The following is a 20,333-nucleotide window of genomic DNA, read 5'->3' as shown; positions in this document are numbered from 1 at the left end:
GTCCATCAAAGGGACTGACTCCATTTACAGAGCAGGATGAACTGGAGCATTTGGTGTAAATTGCCTTGTGTCATGATCCGGTTCTTTCCGGGCCCTATGCGGACGACACGATCCAGAATTGTAAAGACACAAGGGGAAAAATGGTCATGCAGGAAAAGGGTCTGGAGACAGGGGGCGTGTCCGGGGAGTGCTGGTGATCCAGGGAGGTGTGGCCGAGGCAAACAATCCATGTAAAGTCCAAACAGGGAATCCAACACAAAAGCAAGAGTCCTTAACTGCAATCCATCCGGGGGTTAAAACCATTAACCGGGTCGGGACCGGCAAAAGGAGGGGAATCAGGAACTGAAGGTTAAAAACATAACGGAGCCAAACGCAGCAGGACCAGGGCTCTCACGATGCGGAAATCAATGAAAAGCGTCTGCATCTGGCTTATAAGGTGGTACAGAATATGGGCTGGACTAAGGAACAGGTGTGGGTAATGGGACAGAACGAGGAAGGGCTGGAGCACCCTTAAGAGGAGGAGTAACGATCATGACACCTTGTTCAAGATACAGCACTGTCTTGGACACACAGACCACCACCAGTCACAAGTCCAGAGACTAATCCAGTATGCTTAAACTGCCCCACACATTTATACATATGCTCTTAATTCAGACAATGATTCAAACCATTCTGAATTTATCCAGAATGGCCACACCTGCTCTTATCTGTACTCTCTGTTTTCTATTTATTTTGCCTTAAGAATGTATTCAGACACTTGCCGTTTTTGCCTTGTTGTTTTAAAGCATGTAGCCATACTGTAGCACTGTAGTATGTAGCAATTTACATTTTTTATATGCAAAACACAACCTACTCCACACATTCAAAGCAAAAGCCAAAAAAGTAGATAAAAGGATAAATGGAAAAGTAATGATCGCATGAGTAGTCAACCTATTTGGTTATTAATTTAGTGCACCTTACCTTAAAAAGTGACACAATTATTTGAGCAGCCTCTGTATGTGTGCAATATTAATTTTGGTTTAAATGATTTCACTATAAATACACCTGTCTCTGTAAGGTCCCTCATTCATTCGGGAAGTGAATTTCAAGCAGAGCTTTAACTATGAAGGAGCTTTCAAAACAACTCAGCGATAAAGCTGTAGAACAGCACAGATCAGGGGAAAGGTATAAAATAATTCTGGAAGACTGGATATCCCTTTGAGCACAGTGAAGCCAATCATTAAAAAGAGGAATGTGTCTGAACCCACCCAGCCACTGCTTAGATCTGGCTGTCCCTCCTAACTGAGCAGCTGAAAAGAGCGAGCTTTACAAAATAATTAAAAACAACATGATGCAGGAAAAGAAAGAGTACAAGGAATTGCAAGCACAGATAAAAAAAAGGATACTGGAAAGGCCAAGAGAGAAAATGAAAATTTGGAAATGGAGGCTGAAACAAATAATACAAATACAAAGTGATTCCAGTACAAAGAATCATCGAGGATGAAGTGAAATATATTTGGGATCAAAATGGGAAGCGTCTGGGGAATGAAAGGCAAATGACCAATGTACTAAATGAGTATTTCACTCAGGTGTTCACTAAGGAAGGAGTTAACAGTATCTCTCAGGAAGGAGAAAGATCTGTATTAAATAGTATCAGCACAGAAGTCAGAAACGTGTTTTGGGTATTACACACACTCAAGATTAAGAATTCCCCAGGACCTGATGTTAACCTGCCACTTGTACCCAAGGAAACATGAGAGATGATATGCAGAAGGCATTACTGCAACTGTTTCAGCAGTTGCTTAAGACGTGAGTAGTACCCAGGGCCAGGGGAATTGCTAATGTAGGAAAACTGAATCAAGTTTGAATCAAGTCATGGAAACAGTTTGTAGCAGAGCAGCTGGACCTGAAGTGTCAAAATGGGGTTAGACCACCAGAGGGCAGCGTAAAGTCACTCCAGAAACAGAGAAAATGTATCATCTAACAAGCAGGACGTTATCAGGGGGTTGGCGTCACCTGTTGGAAGCCAATTTCCCTACAAAAGGGTTCTACTAGAGAGGGAGACTGCTAGATAGAAAGGGTTATTGAGAGCAGGGGAAGACTCATCCTGTGTAGAAGCCTCGGTTTTTCCGATGTCGGCCTGAAAGTTAGGTAATAAAGGCTGTAATGGGAATGACCGAATGAAAGGAAAATTCCACTGCTACTAATAGTAAGGGACAAGACGGAGAAAGGCCTGCAAGTGATGGACTGGTTTCAGGTCGAAAAATTAAAGGGCAACAAAGTTGGTCTGGGCTCCGCCTAATTCCACAGAAGAGGGGGTTAAAATGTGTGCAGATCTACACTGCTCTACCAAACAGTGGTAAACCAGATCTACCACACGGTTATAAAAACTAAACTAGAGTATAACTTACATATGGAATATTATATCTGGAATATGGAAATTATATCTTAAGAAATAGCAAAGATTTAGAAAAGGTAGGTCTTGCCAAAACATTGGCTTGTTAAGAGTTCTATGAATAAGTCTCAGCAGTATGAATACATATGGTGCATATGATATGGTGAACTTAGATTTTCAGAAGGTTTTTGATAAAGTTCCTTATACATGTTTAATCATCAAAAAGCAGGTGGTAATCAGGGAAAGGCAAGATTTGGGATTGAAAATTTGTTATCTAGAAGGTGCTGTATAGATAAAGAGTAAATGCAATACAATAAATTGGTGTGATGTAATTAGTGGAGTCCTGCAGGGATCTGTACTTGGACCACTGTTTTTCTTAACTGATCTTAGTAATCTAGATTCCAAAATAATTATTAAATTGGTCATGTTTACAGATGATACCAAATTAGAAGGATTGGAAAACACCGTAGAAATATCAGTGTGTCTGTGTACTTGGAAATTTCACAAAATGGGACACCATAGGAGGTGAATGAATGCTTTTGTAATGCATTGTACTGTATTTCACAATCCTCAATCTAAGCACATGATGGTCTCATGTTGGACTCATTGGCCTATAACTTTTATCAATTTTCAAAATCAAATAATTAATACTTTATCGTCCAATTAGTATATTTTAAAATGTAAACACTACAAATGTAAATTAATTGATTATAGCACACACCTTTGCTCAGTTACCTCAGGGCAAACATCGTGGCCTTAATACTTTGTAGGTAGATGGGAAATATATTTTTCCCACTGTTTTTTAACAAGAACTACAAAATGTAAATGGGTAAAGTTGCACAGGATATAAATATATATACAGTATATGTATGCCATATACTCATACACATAATAGGTACTCTCTATTATCTTGCACTAGATTTTGTCACAGACCTATTGTAGTCAATAACCAATGCTCCCTGTGTAAGTAATTGAATGCTAAGCTTTTCTTCTTGAAATCTGGAATCAGCAACAGGAAAAATATAGTTAAAAATCTTGTGAAAAAAGCATGGCTTACAGGTTTCATACTTCCTTAAGCATAGCCAGTTCCAAATTGGCATTAAAGATGCATCAGAGTAAAGGACAATAGAAACAATAATAAGCATAGTCTAAAATGCTTAGCTGCTTACACTAAAACTAGAGTATAACTTATATGGAAATTATATCTTAAGAAACAGCACAGATTTAAAAAAAGGTAGGTCCTGCCGAAACATTGGCTTGTTAAGAGTTCTTTGAACAAGCCTCAGCAGTATGAATACATATAGTGCATATTATATATGTATTACATATAGTGATATTACATATGTATTACATATAGTGATATTACATATGTAAACACAAGTTTTTATTTTTTGGCTGAAAGTGTTATTCCCCTTCATATATACATTTATTATTTCAAATTAGTTTAGTCTTATTTCATCTGTTATTACATGTATTGTTATTAGGGCATAGAAGGGGCTTACAATATATTACTACAGAAAAATCTCTAAAGCAAACTGATGGTGTGTATTAAAAATAACTGCAATTAGTTTTACAAACACTACTTTAACAGCTACAAGTTTTGCTGCTGCTTGTAAATTGTCATTTATTAGATCTAAAACTTAAAACTGCATATAAAATGTATTAAAGATTGCAATGCATCTTTTATGTATAAAGTTAAATAACTAGTTAGGAGAATACTCAGTGGCTAACATTAAAGGTTTAAAACATGTTAAAAATAGCTCTGTTAAGTCCTTTGCAAAACCATTAATGCACTATTTATGGTTTTTAAATCATTAAATCACTGTCATTTAAAATGTCTTTTGCAGTATATAAGACAGTTTTTGTACAGGTTTGTGAAGTGTGGTGCCCATCTGATATTTAAGCTAATCAAAAAAGGAACTACTATTGTAAATTAGAATATTAAGCCATGCAGAAAATGTGAACATCAGCACTAAATGAGGTTGAATGATAGCAAATGTTCAAATTCAGAATGTTTAATTCCAAACGTTTAGACAATCTGTCTAAAACTAGATTCCAAAACCACTCACTTTTTCTTGCATATGCACACACACACACGTTTTACAATCTCCAAAAGAAAGATGTTAAATGATAAAATAATCAACTAAATAAACTAAAGAATCTCAATACATCAAAAATCTGGATGCAAAAACCCTGCAAATGGGATAATCAGAGGTCATATTTAAGATCTCATTAATCTATTGTCCACCCATTAATTTAATTCAGTTGCTTCAGTTGAATGCTTAGGTTCCAAAGACCTCAACTTATTGTATGTTTAGTAACTAAACTCTAGTTGCACTCATTTTCCAGTATGAACCTTTGTTAAAGGAATCCAGGAAAGGTGACATAACCTTTATGCAAATCAGCTTGGACATTTTTTCTCTAGTGCTATTCAAAGCAGTTGTTGTTTTTTTCTTTCTGAATAATGTGAATAATGTGTTTTACTAATTATTATTTTTTAATGTTAGTTTTCCTGGGGTTTTTTGGAATACATTTTCACGAGGCCCCAGTCTCCATTCATTCTAATTCCAGTTTCTGGAGACAGGCATGATATACTACATTGCTAAAATTGTAAATCTGTCAAGTATGGGCTTTAGAGATTAAAGAAAAAAAAATGAAACCCAGGACATAGAGAAGCTGTTAAATTGGTCTAATTAACCTAGTAACTAGCTGATTTGCCTCCTTCAGAGCTGATCTTGAAATGAAAACCTACAGGCCACCCAGCCCGCCAGAAACTGCATTAGACAGCCCTGATTTATGAGACGACATTTCCAAATACGTGCCTCTTAATGCCTGATCCGTGAGGTTTGGCCTGGGTCTGTTGTCAATATGCTCTGATCCAGTTCTGTGGGTAGAACTTCCGGAGTGTTGTTATGGCGACGTTGTACACACACAGGCTCTGTGTAGTACAACAAACGTGTTTGGATACAGGCGTGGAGGAAAGACTACTGTGAAACGCAACGCAAATAGTAAGAAACTGAAATAGACATATTTCGAGTAGAACTTCTAATGATACAAGAAAGAAAATAAAGCCGGAAAAACATAATAACAATTGTATACATTTTACATACTTTTTCATACGCTTCTTCATAGTTGTTTGGTATTGCAACTGTCTCAGAAAGATAGGTTATTGGGTTGATCTCTATCGACTTTAAATTAACTCTTTTTATTATTCTACTATGATATTTTTCTATGCTAAATTTAAAGCGTTACAAAAGGTCCGATTAACTTCTCACTTTTGATAGCGATACTGTTACGAAAGCTGGTGACTCGAGCACTGGAGTGCAATCGAGGTTAAAAGAAAAAATGCAGATGACAATATTTTTTCTTCTTTTTTAAAATGTTGTTGAACAAAAGTGTGGGACCCATTCAGTATTCTGTCTTTCACCTGTAATAATATCGAAAATACTTTTTACAAGAACAAACATAATTTAGTTCCAAGGAAATATATTCTAAAAATACAGTTGTTTTTAGTACTAGTCTCTATTATGATATAATTTAAATTATAATATAAATCGATTACAGCTATTATTATTATTAGATGTTCGAACAAGACAGTTGCATTATTACAGAGATGTTGAAACTGTGAAGTGTATAATGGTACTGTTTTTATGGCAATGGTGAAAGTGTCAATCACTGTTAAATAAACCCCTGTTAAATAAAAGACCTAACATGTTTATTATTTGTCGTTACAGAAAAATGAGTACAACATCTTTGCCAAGAATCAACACGTCCTTCTTCCCAAAGATAATCACCGGTGAAAACCACTCGCGTTTTCATCAACAACACCAAAACGGGGGACACGGGTGAGAAAGACTGGCATTTGCTTCAGTATCTGATTGCTATTGCTATTGTGAGACTTTTCTTTTAAAAATTACAGTTGCTTTTTTATGGGTCTTCGACGTTTCAGTTTCATTTCCGATTAAGTTACACTTACAGTTGCTCTTCTCTTGCAAATGTAAGAACAAAATGTCTAGTGACACTCCACGCGATTCATAGCTCATTATGACAGATGACAGTTATTCCATGTTCAATTTATATAAACCATTTGGAACCCTGGTGAAAAGATATAAAATATATTCGTCAGTTTAATATTTTGGATTTTGTCTATACTTTAGTTTGCTATACAATGAGATTTAAACTGTTAAAAACAGGATATGTGCTTGGAATTAAGATGGCTTGTTTTATATCAAATAGTACAGAACCAGCCATTCAAAATGGGCGACGTATGCTGCGCTGAAACGCGTTGGACTATCCGCAACGAACTGCAAAGTTTAACCCTTATAAAATAGGGTGAAATTCCTTGTAAAACCACCAGGTGGAGATGGGCTTAGCTGAGCTGTCTCATGTGAAGCATTTGGTCTGTAGGGCGAAAACGTCCAGTTTCGAATCCCGGTCAATGCTGAGAGACAATATTTTGCCAATTACAGAATTTAAATTGTATACTGTTCACAATTTTAATAATTTTAAACTGTGTATTATAGCATGTTAAACATTAAACCCATTAAAAGGTAGGTGTATTTTATAAAAGCAAGATTGCTTGGTTGGACAAAAGTACAAAACCTTCCACCTTCTTCATACTTTAATTTAATTAAGCATAAATATTTTATGCATCAAAGTCTTTCACTTGGTAACTTACATTGGATTGTGGTTTTAACGTGCTTGTTCTAACATTATAAAGCTTAGATACTGTACTTCATAAAAAGTTATAATGTTTTGTCCTTTTCTAATTACGTGGTAAGAACACCACCTGCTGTTATTGTAAAAAAAAGTTGTACTGATTTAATACCTCTTGATAGTAATATTAATATGGAGTCATGTAACTAAGCAGCTAAAATATCACTAGGGGACATTTTGGAAACCTTTGACATTCGTTTTTTTTTAAATATTATTGTCCTTATAGTGGTAATAGGCATGTAGAGCGCTGCACCAAAGCAGTTCAAAGCCTGATCAGAGAATTACTTTGTTTCTTACATAGCTGAATATATAAAAATAGTTCACTTTTATAGCTCGTTGTTGGCTACGGCGTGTGTGTATCTGGATGAATTATTATAAGTAATGGTTTAGTGATTTCGGATTTCTTCGCGGAAATCTTTAAGTTAAAGGAGGGAAAAGGGTTATTTTTACAAGTCGCTTCGTGTGTGTGTTTCCATATACAGTAGCTTCGGCTTTGTTGGTTTGTGTTTGTCTCCTCCTTGTACTTTCATTTGTTTGTATTATCCTTTATTTCGCCATTACCTTGCCCAAACAAGTTATATCAACCTCTGTGCTCTTTTGTACCTATTCCTTGTGTCTACATTGTACATATTTCACTTCTGTTTACCTATTATAATTTGTTACAACTATCTTTTCCCCCACACCAAAGATTTCTTCCTGAACACCTGGAATTCCCTTAATGTCACACTCCATTTACCCCTAGACTATCAGGGTGTGTAACAATTCGTAAAAATATTCAAATTTAAATACGGAATATATTATTAATAATATTGTAACAAATTCGGGTTCTTGGGCTTGTCCCTTCACTGCATGGGTTCGAACCCGGGTCTCCTGTGTTGCTCAACAGAGGTTTTGCCAGCTGACCTACAGAAGACCTCTTTCAGCACCAGCGGCCAGAAGCCCTGTTATGTGCAGGGGAGCAGAGGGCTGTACTGTCACCGCACTGCAACCTGCTTGTACCATCTGTATCCCGGCTGTTCGTTACAATATTAATAATGAATGACTATGGACGAGTTGTGAACTGAAGAGTTAGAGAAGACACGTTGAGTCTTGTCTTTTCAGCTTGGAATTTAACATTTACAGCAATCCCTTTGACTATATATGTTTATTTTTTACATAGCCGGATGAGTAAAAATAGATTGGATTAATAAATGGAGTAAGAAAAGATATTTCACACATACTTTGAAACCATACGGCTTTGGAACAGCGGGAGGTGAGACCCAGCTATGGGGAGGGGCAGTATTTTGATTTTCCTGCGCGAACCGTATTCGCTACAATACTATAATGAGTCCCTGAGACATATCGTTTAAATTTTGGAATTATGAAAAATAAACCTTTGTTTAGTTTGCACAAGAGACAAAAGGTACCTTTTGAAAAGTCATGCACTGCTTGCAAAGTAGCTGATTGTGACAAGTTTAAAGTTTAATAGAGTTTAAAATCTGTCTGTACTATAGCTTTATTTATATGAGTAGAAATTCACCTTGCTCTTACAAGTGGCTCTGTTAAGCAGAGTTTATGTTAACACAACACACCCTTTTGAATGAGTTTTAATCAGCTTTGTCTGTCCAGGGGGGTTGGGCAGAGTGATGAAGAGTGAAATAAATGACCGCCGACACTTTTCCTTCCCCCCTGGTGCGGGGTGATAATGCGGAAAATGTTTTTTTTATTTTACTGGGAGTGTGAACATTTAGTGAGTACCAGGGTGTACAGTGAGATTAACACAGTGTAATTAGTGAGATGGATAATTTTAGTAAATATGTTGACAGATGTCTGAATTTTTGCTTTCACGAGGCAAGATGAAATTGTATCCAGCTGTGAATCAGTTACTTGACCTTGCCCCTGAGAAGTATTTGGGAAAGAGGTTTAGTGGGCAGCATTACTCGCAGTGTAGTGCCCATAGAGTGTTAATTTTAATACACTGTACAGTATAACAGTATAAAGCAAGTACGTCTTTAAATGTTTGTAATCACTATTCTTGGAAGTAGATTTTGTATTCAGTTTGTTTCTGTGTTTTAGCTGTTGGGCAAACATTCGAGGTGAAAATTCTTCCACAAGGAGTGTACCTTTAAAGCCAAGAAGACCGCAGCAAACTTTTTCAGCTCTGTATGTCACTTAAGCCATTCCTCTTTGACACTTTCTTTAGTCATAGAGATGGGAAGACGCCCCCCCTTCCCCTTTCCCTCTGCCTGTCTGACCTGTTCCCATTTTTAACCAATCTGTGTCCGAATCGCAGTGGGTGAGAGAGAGTACGGAGAAACAGAAAAAAAGTGAACCCTGTCTTAATTTTAAATTATATTTTACCTTCATTTTTTATTTTATAAGTACGTATTTTACTTATTTTCTGATAATCAGTTTTTAACATATATTTGAACAAAGTCTTGTAAATTAATGTTTTTACAAGATGTGGAAGAAGTGCAATAATTTATCACAGTGGACATTTTAATACTAATTATTGATTACTAGTAGTTTATGCTAACGCCTATGTTTATATAAAATATTGAACTAAGTGTGACATAACATCCAGAAATACAATTGAAAATAATCTATGGTATTTGTGTAGATGAAATGTTTCTAAAATTTTTAAAAATAAAAACAATTAAAGTGTATAATCTTCCCAGATGTAATGTCATTAGGAAGTACAATAAGCAACTGCTTTGTTTAACAATGGTTTCAAATATAAAACTGATTGATGAGAAAGCTATGTTAAATGTTCATTTAAAAGAGTTCAAGTTAAAAGAAATGATTTACGTTCCATTATTCAATTTTAAAGGCAGATGGACACGCTCAGCACAAAGCTGCAGAGCGGGAACTCCATGCCCCCTCTCAGGCCCGCCTGTTATATTCCCTATTAATCAAATTCTTAAAAGTATGCGTTTTTTTACATCAATAACGAGCGTAAGTATTCATAGAAAAGGTTAAAACAGAGAATACAGAGGGAGTTTCAGAAATTAAACAGAGGTGTGGAACACCCTGTCTCAAAAATAGACGTTTAATAAATTGAAGGTTGTGAAAACGGTGACAAATCACCCCAAACAAAATACAATTTTAAAATACAAGCAGTTTGAAATTATTAGTTGTTATTAATAAATAATTTAAGCTCTTGCTGAAAAGGACAGGCAAAAGTTTTCCAAGTAATCGCGGGTGAATGATGTTTACAGATGTTTACAAAGAAAGTGTACTGCGGTAATAATTTGAGCTATATGAATATAATTAAATCCTTAAATATTATTATTAATTTCTTTAGATACGTAATTCCATATTATATTCCCTATTAATCAAATTCTAAAAAGTATGCGTTTCTTTACTGTAATTCATACAAAGGTTAAAACATTATTACTTTTTATAAACTATATAAACTTAATTTAGTAAAAAGGAGCACGTAAAATGAAATACTTTGATGCTTAAAATGTTTATGAAGATAGTGGAATACTGGTGTGTATTTTTTATTTAAACTACCAATACCAGCTATATACAGCTTACTTAATATGTTTATATTCCTAAATTAATATCGTTTATGACCTTCAGACACATTATGCTCCTCTTCTTTTTATGCTCAGATACCAAAAATTCCTTTTAGTTGTAAAATTCCATACTAATATTCAATATTTAGCAGATTTAAACATGCACAGTAAAAAGATTAAATGAAGCAATCGTTTCACTAACAACCAATGCACCAAGAGTGCCGCCTGTCGGTCATTTTGGCCAGCCAATCACGTACTGCGGTATTCCGCACTAATCTGCAGATAATTTCGCACAGTATGGGCTTTTACTGCGCATTTTGAATGGCTGCATCTGTATGTTTTACCTTTACCTTTGAGTACTAAATTATATTTACAGTAGCTTTCTCTATTTCATGTAAGTTAGTTGTCCTGCAACAAAAGACAACATTACAGAAGTAGCCCCAGCCCTCATTTTGCTGTGGATGTTCTGAGGTCACACCTCTAAGGTCATTTTGGTTTATATCCTAAAGATCTCACAGCCATTACAGATATAGGATTACATTCACAGTGTTGCCATGCTATCACCAAAAGATGTTCATTATACTAAAGCCTGGTATTTCAGGTTCATCTGCAATGCTTTTTCACTGCCCCTAAAGTTGTAAGGTTCCAGTCAGTACATCATGGATTTGATTACACAAACTGTAATTAAAACAGAATTTCATTTTTTCCAATTAAAAATTATAATTAATAAATTACTGTGATAAACAATTAGCCTAACAATTCTTTATTCAGCTTGCCATTACATTAGCTTAAATAATGGCATTGGTAACTCATCACATTCTTCCCAAACTGTGCACTGCCTAGACTAGATATTTGATTACAAAGGTGCAATTTCACGTTTAAATGTAGAGAGGATTTAGCACAAAAGTGAGTAAAGTGTTTTAATTGGAAGAAAAATGCAACCCCCCCCCCCCCCCAGTATTTGTGCCACAGCACAAATGTTTAAAATATTTTCTGATGTCTTCTAATGATAACTCTGGTGTAAATACCTCCAGTGTACTTTATTTTTGGGACAAAGTTTTTCAACTCCATAAAGTTCTTTATCTGATTTATATACTTTTGTATTTTGTTGGCTGTTCAATTGTACTTCCAAATATGTCTTTTCTTCTCAGTAATTTACTAATTTGTTGTACTACGTTGTCACCCCTGAATGTTTTATGATCAGGAGCTCAGTTTGAATGATTTATAGTTACTGAACTGTATCTATTTTAAAGTATTTGAGTGGGTGCTTTAATACATGTGGCTTTCAAGTGTCACTTTCACATTCAAACTAACACAGTAAATGCTATTGCTATACTGTATGTATGAATGTTATACTTTTCTTATTCATAAAGATATGCCTTATAATAAAACTAAATTTGTAGTACAGTATATAATAAAGTAAAATTATAATGCAGTTATGTTCTGTGTAAACACATTTAATTTATTTTCAGGAAAGTGGAAAGCGGAAAGGAAAGTGGAAAGGCACATCACTTGAAAGACAATGACAAACAACCACGATTTACCAAGCAAGACATTGCAGTGTAAGTGCAATTTGTCCAATAAATCTAATGATTTACATTTAACTTGTACCACTTTATGCTTATTCAGATATTATACCACAGGTACAGTAACAGCAGCTAACGTCTACAGCATAAGAAGTATTGTAACATTTTGGTAAATATAAAATTCTGTCAGCATTGAAATTAATTGATTAATTGTTGAAAGTGATTTGTTTTTTATTCTGATTTCTTTACATATTTAATACATATAAGTAATATGAAACTTAATGTATCCATTGTTACATATCACAATGTGATATGTATTTAATACAAGAAGAGGAAAATGTATGTTATGCCCCCTTAAAGTGCAGGCACAGAACCATGTGTAGAGCTGATGAAATGAGCTCATATTCAGCTTAATGAGAAATGTCTCTTCTCAAATAGTGTAATTAAACCGCTAGTGATTCTCTGTACTGAAAACTGGGATTCATGTTTCTTAGCATAGCTAGAGGAGGTGAAGAAACTTCTGACCATCTTAGGTCCATTATGTATAATTTCCAAAGATTTCCAAACTCCAGGAAAGAAACTTTCATTTTTAATGACAAATCATGAATTATTCTATTTATTGTATACACTGCTCTTTCAAAGGTACAAGACGGATGAAAGGTGAAGATGAATAATATTAGAAAATATATCTTTGCTGTAAAGTAGGACTTGTAGAAACAAAACTACACCTGTTGAACCTCATAGGATCTTGACAAAAATAAGAAGAATATAAATGAGCAAACTCATGTACGTGAGCCTCATATTTACCCCTCTTCTTTCCTTTGTTTCCTTCATATTATTTTTCCTACCTCGATACCATTCCCAAAAGAAAACTGCAGGTAAGGTAACACATGAGAAAAACATAAGGCAGCTGCCCCTAACGCCCACAACAACTAGAGGGATACAAGCTAAATGTTCACTCCTCTTCTAGAGTCTTCTCACTCCAGACTACACTAGTACTTGAATTGCTAGCAGAGACAGAATCTAACTGTTGTGTTCAGAAGTAAACAAGGAAAAACTGTAACCAGCATTGACGATAAAAATCTAACATGATTAATCAAAACCATCACAGCAGATTAAGCATTTTACTGTAACTGCCAATGTTTGTGTTTTAAGCACTTCAATATATGGTCTAAACTTTGGTTATCTGTTATTTTTATCACTCCACTGTGTGAAGAACCATAATTTTTATTAACTTGCAATCTCAGGTTCAATACATAGACTACAGTCTTTAGTATAGCAAGATTTGTATTGCATTTTTAAACCATGTGATTGATATTTGATAAGTAATTAAAGGTATATACTACAGGTATACAGTATGTTAAAATGTTAAACCAGACCAGTTTAGAAGACAGTTAACAGTATACTTAAGTAAGTGTTTTGAATAATTTTTTAGTGATTTTTTTTATTTTATTTTTTTCAAAAACAATAAAATACAATAGAGAAATAAAAATAACCCAATATGAACACATCTCACCAATTCTACACAGTGGTTTTTTTGATCAAAATTTTTCGTTTAAAGAAAACGTTAATCTTTCAATGTTCAAAACTTTGAATTTTAATCTAAATCAGCATGGAACTTTATTGCTGTGAGAATCCCAAACTCAAAAAATATAAACTGCAATATTTATGACCTAGCAAAAACATTAAGAGATAAATGGCTGAAAGTTTTGTGCGCAAATGTCTGACATCGAAGTGCAGTTTTTAATGGCTGACCAAATTAACCTGTACCACATTAATTTTAGTTATTTTCTTAAACCAATCAAAAGTTTGATTTAGTGTTAAATCTTTCCTGTGGAGAGCAGTAGCACAGTGCCTTCATTATATGTATAACAGAAAATGGCCAAACATTTTCTGTGACTGTTATACTGTAATGACAGTGGCAGTCTACCATAATGCAAAAAAAATTATACTCACAATTCAAGTATGGCTCTGAACTAACGTCAGATCTGTAAGTAAAATGTTTTCATTACTACATTTTGTTCCATATCTGATAGTAACTCTTATCAGGTTAATGTAATATGTTGCATGAATTGTGTTACTTTTGAAAACTGATACAGTAATGTTGTACAAAATTTATGGATAGATTCTGGCTCCACCGTGATCCTGTATTGGACAAAGTGGTTCGAAAATGGAAGGATGTTTCATGCTTTCCTTTCCCTGACACAGAAATGTAATATGTCTACATAAAAATTAATTTTAAATGTGTTTTTACAATAGAATTTGTAGTACAAAATATTGGCAGCAATTCAAAGTATCGCATAATAAATGAAGGATTTTCCAGTATTTAGGATAATTTCTATTTCTGATACTATCATTAGGACTTGGATTGCTAGCAAATACCAAATATAAATTTACTTTGTGTACAGTACGAAACTAGGAAGTAGTTCAGCCAGCATTTATTAAAACCTCCAAGAACTGTTTTAGGGGATGCTTTTTAGACCATTTGCCATTTGCAGTGGGTGAAAAATGGACAATATATTAAATTACCTTTTATAGAGTTAGCAAAGGTACTGTATGGCTTTGATTTCATAACACTTAACTGCCAAGAAGTATTACATTTATCAAAGGTAGACTTGGAATGAGAATGTCTCATTTAATTTTTTAATTTAAAAACAGTATTCCACATGGGGGCAACACTCTTCTTATAGAAAATTGTACTGATGTGATCTTGAATAACACATTTGTTCACAGACAGATTGACATATTCGACAACTCCATAAGCTTAAATAGAAAGTAAGAAAATTGTCAGTGTATCTGTTGCCTCCAAGTGGCATATCCTTATGTCTTTATCGCTATATGTACGTTTATACATGCTTCACTTTATTACTGTGGAATTGCTGTCTATTACTGTGGAATTGCTGTCTGACTTATTAGTATATCATGGATGTAGTGGCATAAGTACATAAAATACATCTAAGTACTGTATAAGATATTTGAATAAAATGTAAGACTTGTAATAAATTGGTATGTTCTTCGAAAAACTAATTGCTCTATTAATTACAAATTAATATTAATACTGGTTAATTTTAGAGAAGAAAATCTATATTAATTTTAAGGAAAACCTGGAAATAGAAATCTTCTTTATAAAAGCCAGTCATCTAATAGTCATCTAATATTTCTAGCTGACATGTTTTCAGCTGTTTTCGTTACAAACTCTTTGTTCATAGCTACTAACTAAATTTAGTTTTCAATTGTAGCCTGCAATTCATTGGCTTCAGTTTATATAAGAAACTTACAGTACATCATCATTAATTTTTAAAACACTAGAGAAAGAAATGGGCTCTAAATTGATATTTATAACTTTCTAAGCACTCAAATTCAACAGAATAACCTGAACTATAATATGTTCATACGAAGTCGCAGAAATAATACACATTACCATGATTTACATTAAAGGATATTCCTTGCAAATAGCACTGCACTTTATTGATGTTCAAAAAACCTAAATGCCAGTACAGATATTCCCCAATATAGGAATAGCAGGTAAAGTTAATATTTTGCTAATTGTTTTTCCGTTATTTAAAGTTTTACCTTTTTTTTCAATGTATTCTTTTAAAAAACATAATTTATTAACGGTTATGAATAGTTTTTGACATTCTGGATCCACATTATGTGGTTTGACTTTCCTTTGAAAGGAGATCTTGTGTTTCTTTCTGTATTACCATAATGGGAAATTTGTACAGGAAAGGATGTGCTTTCCAGAATCGTTGATCTGTAATAGAGGCTTTTGCTTTTGCTTTTGCTTTTGCTTTTAATTATTATTACATTTCAAGTACCCTGCATCTTGCATGTCCTGGGGTTGAGCTGCATGTGGGGAGCATTTGGAATATGCAGCAGCTTGTAAACTAAGAAGTGATTAACTTTTATACATCATTAATTGATATTTCCCGAGGTTGTACTTGCATATCTTTTTACAGTTCTACATAAGGCAAATAGACGAGCAATTTAGAGAGATCCCAGATTTAGATCATTAAATACAGGATGTCTTAGTTAAAATCCAGTTAAGAAAATGTCTGCAGAATGGTAGTTGGTGGAGCTCTCATGTTTTAATGTTATTAATTTATATGCAGTATTCCTGGTTTAGATTGCAGACTTGTTTTGATTTTTGTAAGTTAAGATCACTTGAACAATTCTAGAAATTAGAAAAATAATTTTAATGACAGAAATGCTTTTGAAACCCTAAATATCATGAGTATTTTAAATAATAACAAATTGTTATAAAGCTGTTCCATTTATTGCTATATATAGTAGAAAAATGTCAATTTAATCATCCCCAGCTAGAGATAACTTATTGTATTCCTGGCTTGGTTGATTTTAGTCAGTTCAGTCAAATAAGTTTAGTTCTTGTTTCATTGTAATATACTGTATGAGAATAATGGAGTGGTGCTTAGCAAAATGGTTGAATTGCTCTGTATCTACGAATTGGGTTCTTACACCCTAAAATCTGCTGTCACACATTCTGCCCTCAGTAAATACTGGGAAGGACAAGACAGTCAAAGCTGTTATTTTTGCTTTATAGCAAGGCAGTTTAGGTACATGTAAATGTGAAGTATATAATACATTTATTTTTGGTTTGTTTTATTGCATTCTATTTGTTATTTATTTATTAATAAATGCCCTCTTCACTTTAGTTAAATTTCAGAGTGTGAATGGCAGTACTGTATTTGGTTGCATATCCCTTTCAGGCAATAACTGCATGAAGTCTGCAACCCACTGAGCTCACACATACTTTGTACTAACTTCAGAGTTTTTTTTCCTAATATGATCAAATGTATTCATAGTATTACCACAAAAAAGGGTATATTATAATTGAGCTTGTCATTTGTATTAATCTTCTAATGGCAATACAAATTCCTTAACTGTAAAACAAAAATAACAATTTTAACTTTGTTGTCCCAGTACTTTTAGAGGGTACTATACCACCTTTAGGGATTAACCTGACCCCTTCATTGCCTTCATTCTTTACTGTATAACTCCTCTGAATCTGATATGTAGATTGACAAGAAACATGCTGAAGACATGTACTGTATATTCTAATCAAAGATTAACTCATAGCTGCCACACCACTTCAATTATAGCTGTTTCACCTTACTAATATTCTGTTCACTATCAATAAAACACGGAAACTAAAATGAATATTGATCAAATCTGGTACCTACAGCACAGTAGCGTTGAAAGCTTCTAACAAATAAATGTGTGTAATTCTGCTGCAGTTGTTTGGGTTTTATTATACATATTTTGCAGGATTGTACCAAGTGTGTGAGGAAAATTGTTGTTTTGATAAATCTGTCACCTATCATGTTTTTCCCACCTTTTTTAACAATGGTGGAAGAAAGGATGTCTTGGGAAGAAATGAAAGCAAATCACTTTAGAGATTTTAGGATCTGCAGTGAACTAGAAGAGGAACTGCAGTTCAGGTTTTGTTCTGGTCAGTACACTAAGACCACGGACAGTCTCACAGATGTGAGTCTATAATGATCTAATGATCTACTCCTACTCCAGATTCTATAACAGAATCTGCTATGTTTGTCCATTTTTGTTATGCTTGCACTATAAATAATATCTTGTTGAAACATCTAGAGTCTTATTTAAATTATGAAAGTTTTAATCTTTTTCACCTCCTAGCTCTGTCAACTGTTACATTGTGTCTCAATAGGTAAAGCTAATTTTGTATGGCGAGCGGTTCAGTGTGGCTTCCCCAGAGGTCAGTCCTGGGACACCTGCTATTCATCCTGTATGTGCTACAGAATAGGAATATCATCAAGAAGTAACAAATAGGCTTTCTGTGTTAATTATCCACTGAATTGTAAGTCACTTCCAGTCAAACTGGCATGTCTGTTATTGTGCTCACTGAATGCTTAAACTGAAATTCAGTCACAGTTGTCCTCTAATTAGTAGAAATTAAACTTACATTAAAATAGAGATTGTTTCTGAAACGGATTAATAAAATATTACCCCTTTTAGAGTAGCTTTAGATGGCATTTTTGTAAATATTGTCTCCGTCAAGGGCTTGTCCAGAATTTTTCTCCTAGGTTATTTACTGGTCCCTCTGATCACATCAATGCACATAAAATTGCTTTTTAAAAACATAGTTTTAAAAAAATGGATATGCATCATTTTGTAATTTAACTAAATGGAACACCATAGGATAGGTCTCAATATTTTTGTAAGGCGCCATACTTACTGCTTTTGTACCAGATCATTCATGGAGATCCGCAAACGTCATTGTATAGGCTGTACAAATCGCCATTTAAAATAAACTGAAACAGGTCTTTTAGTTGTGTTGCTGCCAATTTTTAGAATTGTCTCCTGATTCACATCAGGATCTCAAGACATTTTTTAAAGCAAACCGAAATCCTATATTTTTTCATATGCTTTTTGCGATTAATTGTAACTGGATTTTAATTTTTGCATATCTGTATACTGTAGGTCTTGTTTTTACTTCTGTAAAGGTGTTCTGGGAAACACTATATAAGAATAAATTTGTATTGCTTTGTATTTTAATCTTTCCTAAATTTACTAGGTCTTGATTTTGTTCTCAGGATTGCAGGTTTTGAAACTGTCACAAACTCTGCAGCAATCTATTGAGCCTGTTACACTCATTACACCCTTTGATGCGTCACCCAGTGCTCCTTGTTTCTCTGATGTACAGCAGGATGTCCATGTATTATTTGGCCTCTGTTAGGCCTTAATTCCGTACATTTTTAAATGAGACTTTGCGCCAATTCATGTCTGCTGGGTCAGAGATGCATTATAGTTTCTTGAATTAGAAACATGAAAATATAGACTTTGTGGCTCCAAGAATCGTTTGGGATATAACAGTGTTTTCTCTAACGCCTTGACCACCATCAGATCCCATTCCTCCTGTGAAGGAATTCCATCTTGTTGTCTTACATTTGCCACAGACTCCGCAGAAAAGATCTGCTCTCTTGCTTTTTCATTCTCTCCCTTTTCTCACAAAATAGGTTTGGATGCAATCAGACGTTGTGTGGTCTGGGTTTCATATATTTGAATTCAAACACCCTTACATTTTTATTTGGAAAATATAATTCAGGGCAAAAGTAGCAAAAGAGTACCTCCTGCATACATAGTGGCTATGCAGTAGTAACTAGGTGTGTAGGAACAAGATATCTTCAGTCTGCTAGCCATTTTACATGATCATTTTTTTAAATACAAGTTTACATATTAGTTTTCCTAAAGTTTCACAAATGCCGTTCCAAAGGGTTTTGTGTATTTAATGTGTATTGTATTTTCTTTATTTTTCATATAATTTAATTTGAAAATGAATTAATGTAATTCTTTTTAAATTAGTTTAGTTGATTGTTTTACTATTCGCTATTCGCTACTTATATTAATCACTTGAATAATCTCATTAGCAATCTTCCGTCATTACATTTCACAATATAATCCCCTCACTGCATGCATATAATAATAAAACCATACATAATTAAATAAGTGCCACTATGGTGGTATCTATACTGTATATGTCCATTGAAGAATTTAATTCTGCCTGTTCATTTAAATGCGCTATCACATTCATATCATCTATCCATTCATTATCAGAAAGCTATTTATACCTGGTGAGGATGATGGCATCCCAGAAGCTATCCTGGAAACAAAGTGTGTAAGGAAGAACTACACCCTGCACAGTCTAATCTATTGCAGGTCACACACTTCAGTGACACAGATAGCCAGCGTGTCTGTAGAAAATGGGAGGAAATACGGTAGAAAAACTGGGGGAAAATCCATCCAAACACAGGGAAGATGTTCCAACTTGAATATGTAAAAAATATACAGATTCAATAAAAAATAATAATGATATTTTTTAAATATTGTGAAGCAATTTTGGTATGTGGATTAATCATCAAATTGAACATTGTGCCTCATAACATCTTTAGGAGAATTCTCACAGTTTGATTCACTGCCAATTTGTGCTTCCTAACAATCACAATCATATTATTGATTATTTAAAAGAGGATCTTAATTGTAATGATAAATGAAATGGAAAAAAAACAATTCAATATACAACACGTACCTGTATATAAAATTAAAAAAAGGTTATTTTATAAAGTTCCTTGCATGGTACAGCTTCCCAAGGCCTCTGACACCAAAACAAACGTACTGTCTTAAAGAAGAAACTGATTGTGTCATTTGGGATTTAGTAAAATACTTGTT

General features: G+C 34.1%; 1 protein-coding gene across 1 annotated transcript in view; it reads left to right on the top strand.

The window, feature by feature from the left end:
- Positions 1–5,300: 5,300 nt before the first annotated feature.
- ttc29 (tetratricopeptide repeat domain 29) overlaps positions 5,301–20,333 on the top strand; it is a 96,139-nt gene continuing 81,106 nt past the window's right edge. Inside the window, exons 1-3 of the mRNA XM_088930094.1 lie at positions 5,301–5,382; positions 6,109–6,219; positions 12,063–12,152. Coding sequence (XP_088786220.1) covers positions 6,113–6,219; positions 12,063–12,152 — 197 coding nt within the window. The 5' untranslated portion in view covers positions 5,301–5,382; positions 6,109–6,112. The remainder of the gene's footprint in view (positions 5,383–6,108; positions 6,220–12,062; positions 12,153–20,333) is intronic.

Source organism: Atractosteus spatula, chromosome 1, assembly GCF_055471065.1.
Source record: "Atractosteus spatula isolate fAtrSpa1 chromosome 1, fAtrSpa1.hap1, whole genome shotgun sequence".
Lineage (NCBI taxonomy): Eukaryota > Metazoa > Chordata > Actinopteri > Semionotiformes > Lepisosteidae > Atractosteus > Atractosteus spatula.
Note: the sequence above shows the minus strand (reverse complement) of the source record. Positions and strands in the feature narration are given on the sequence as shown.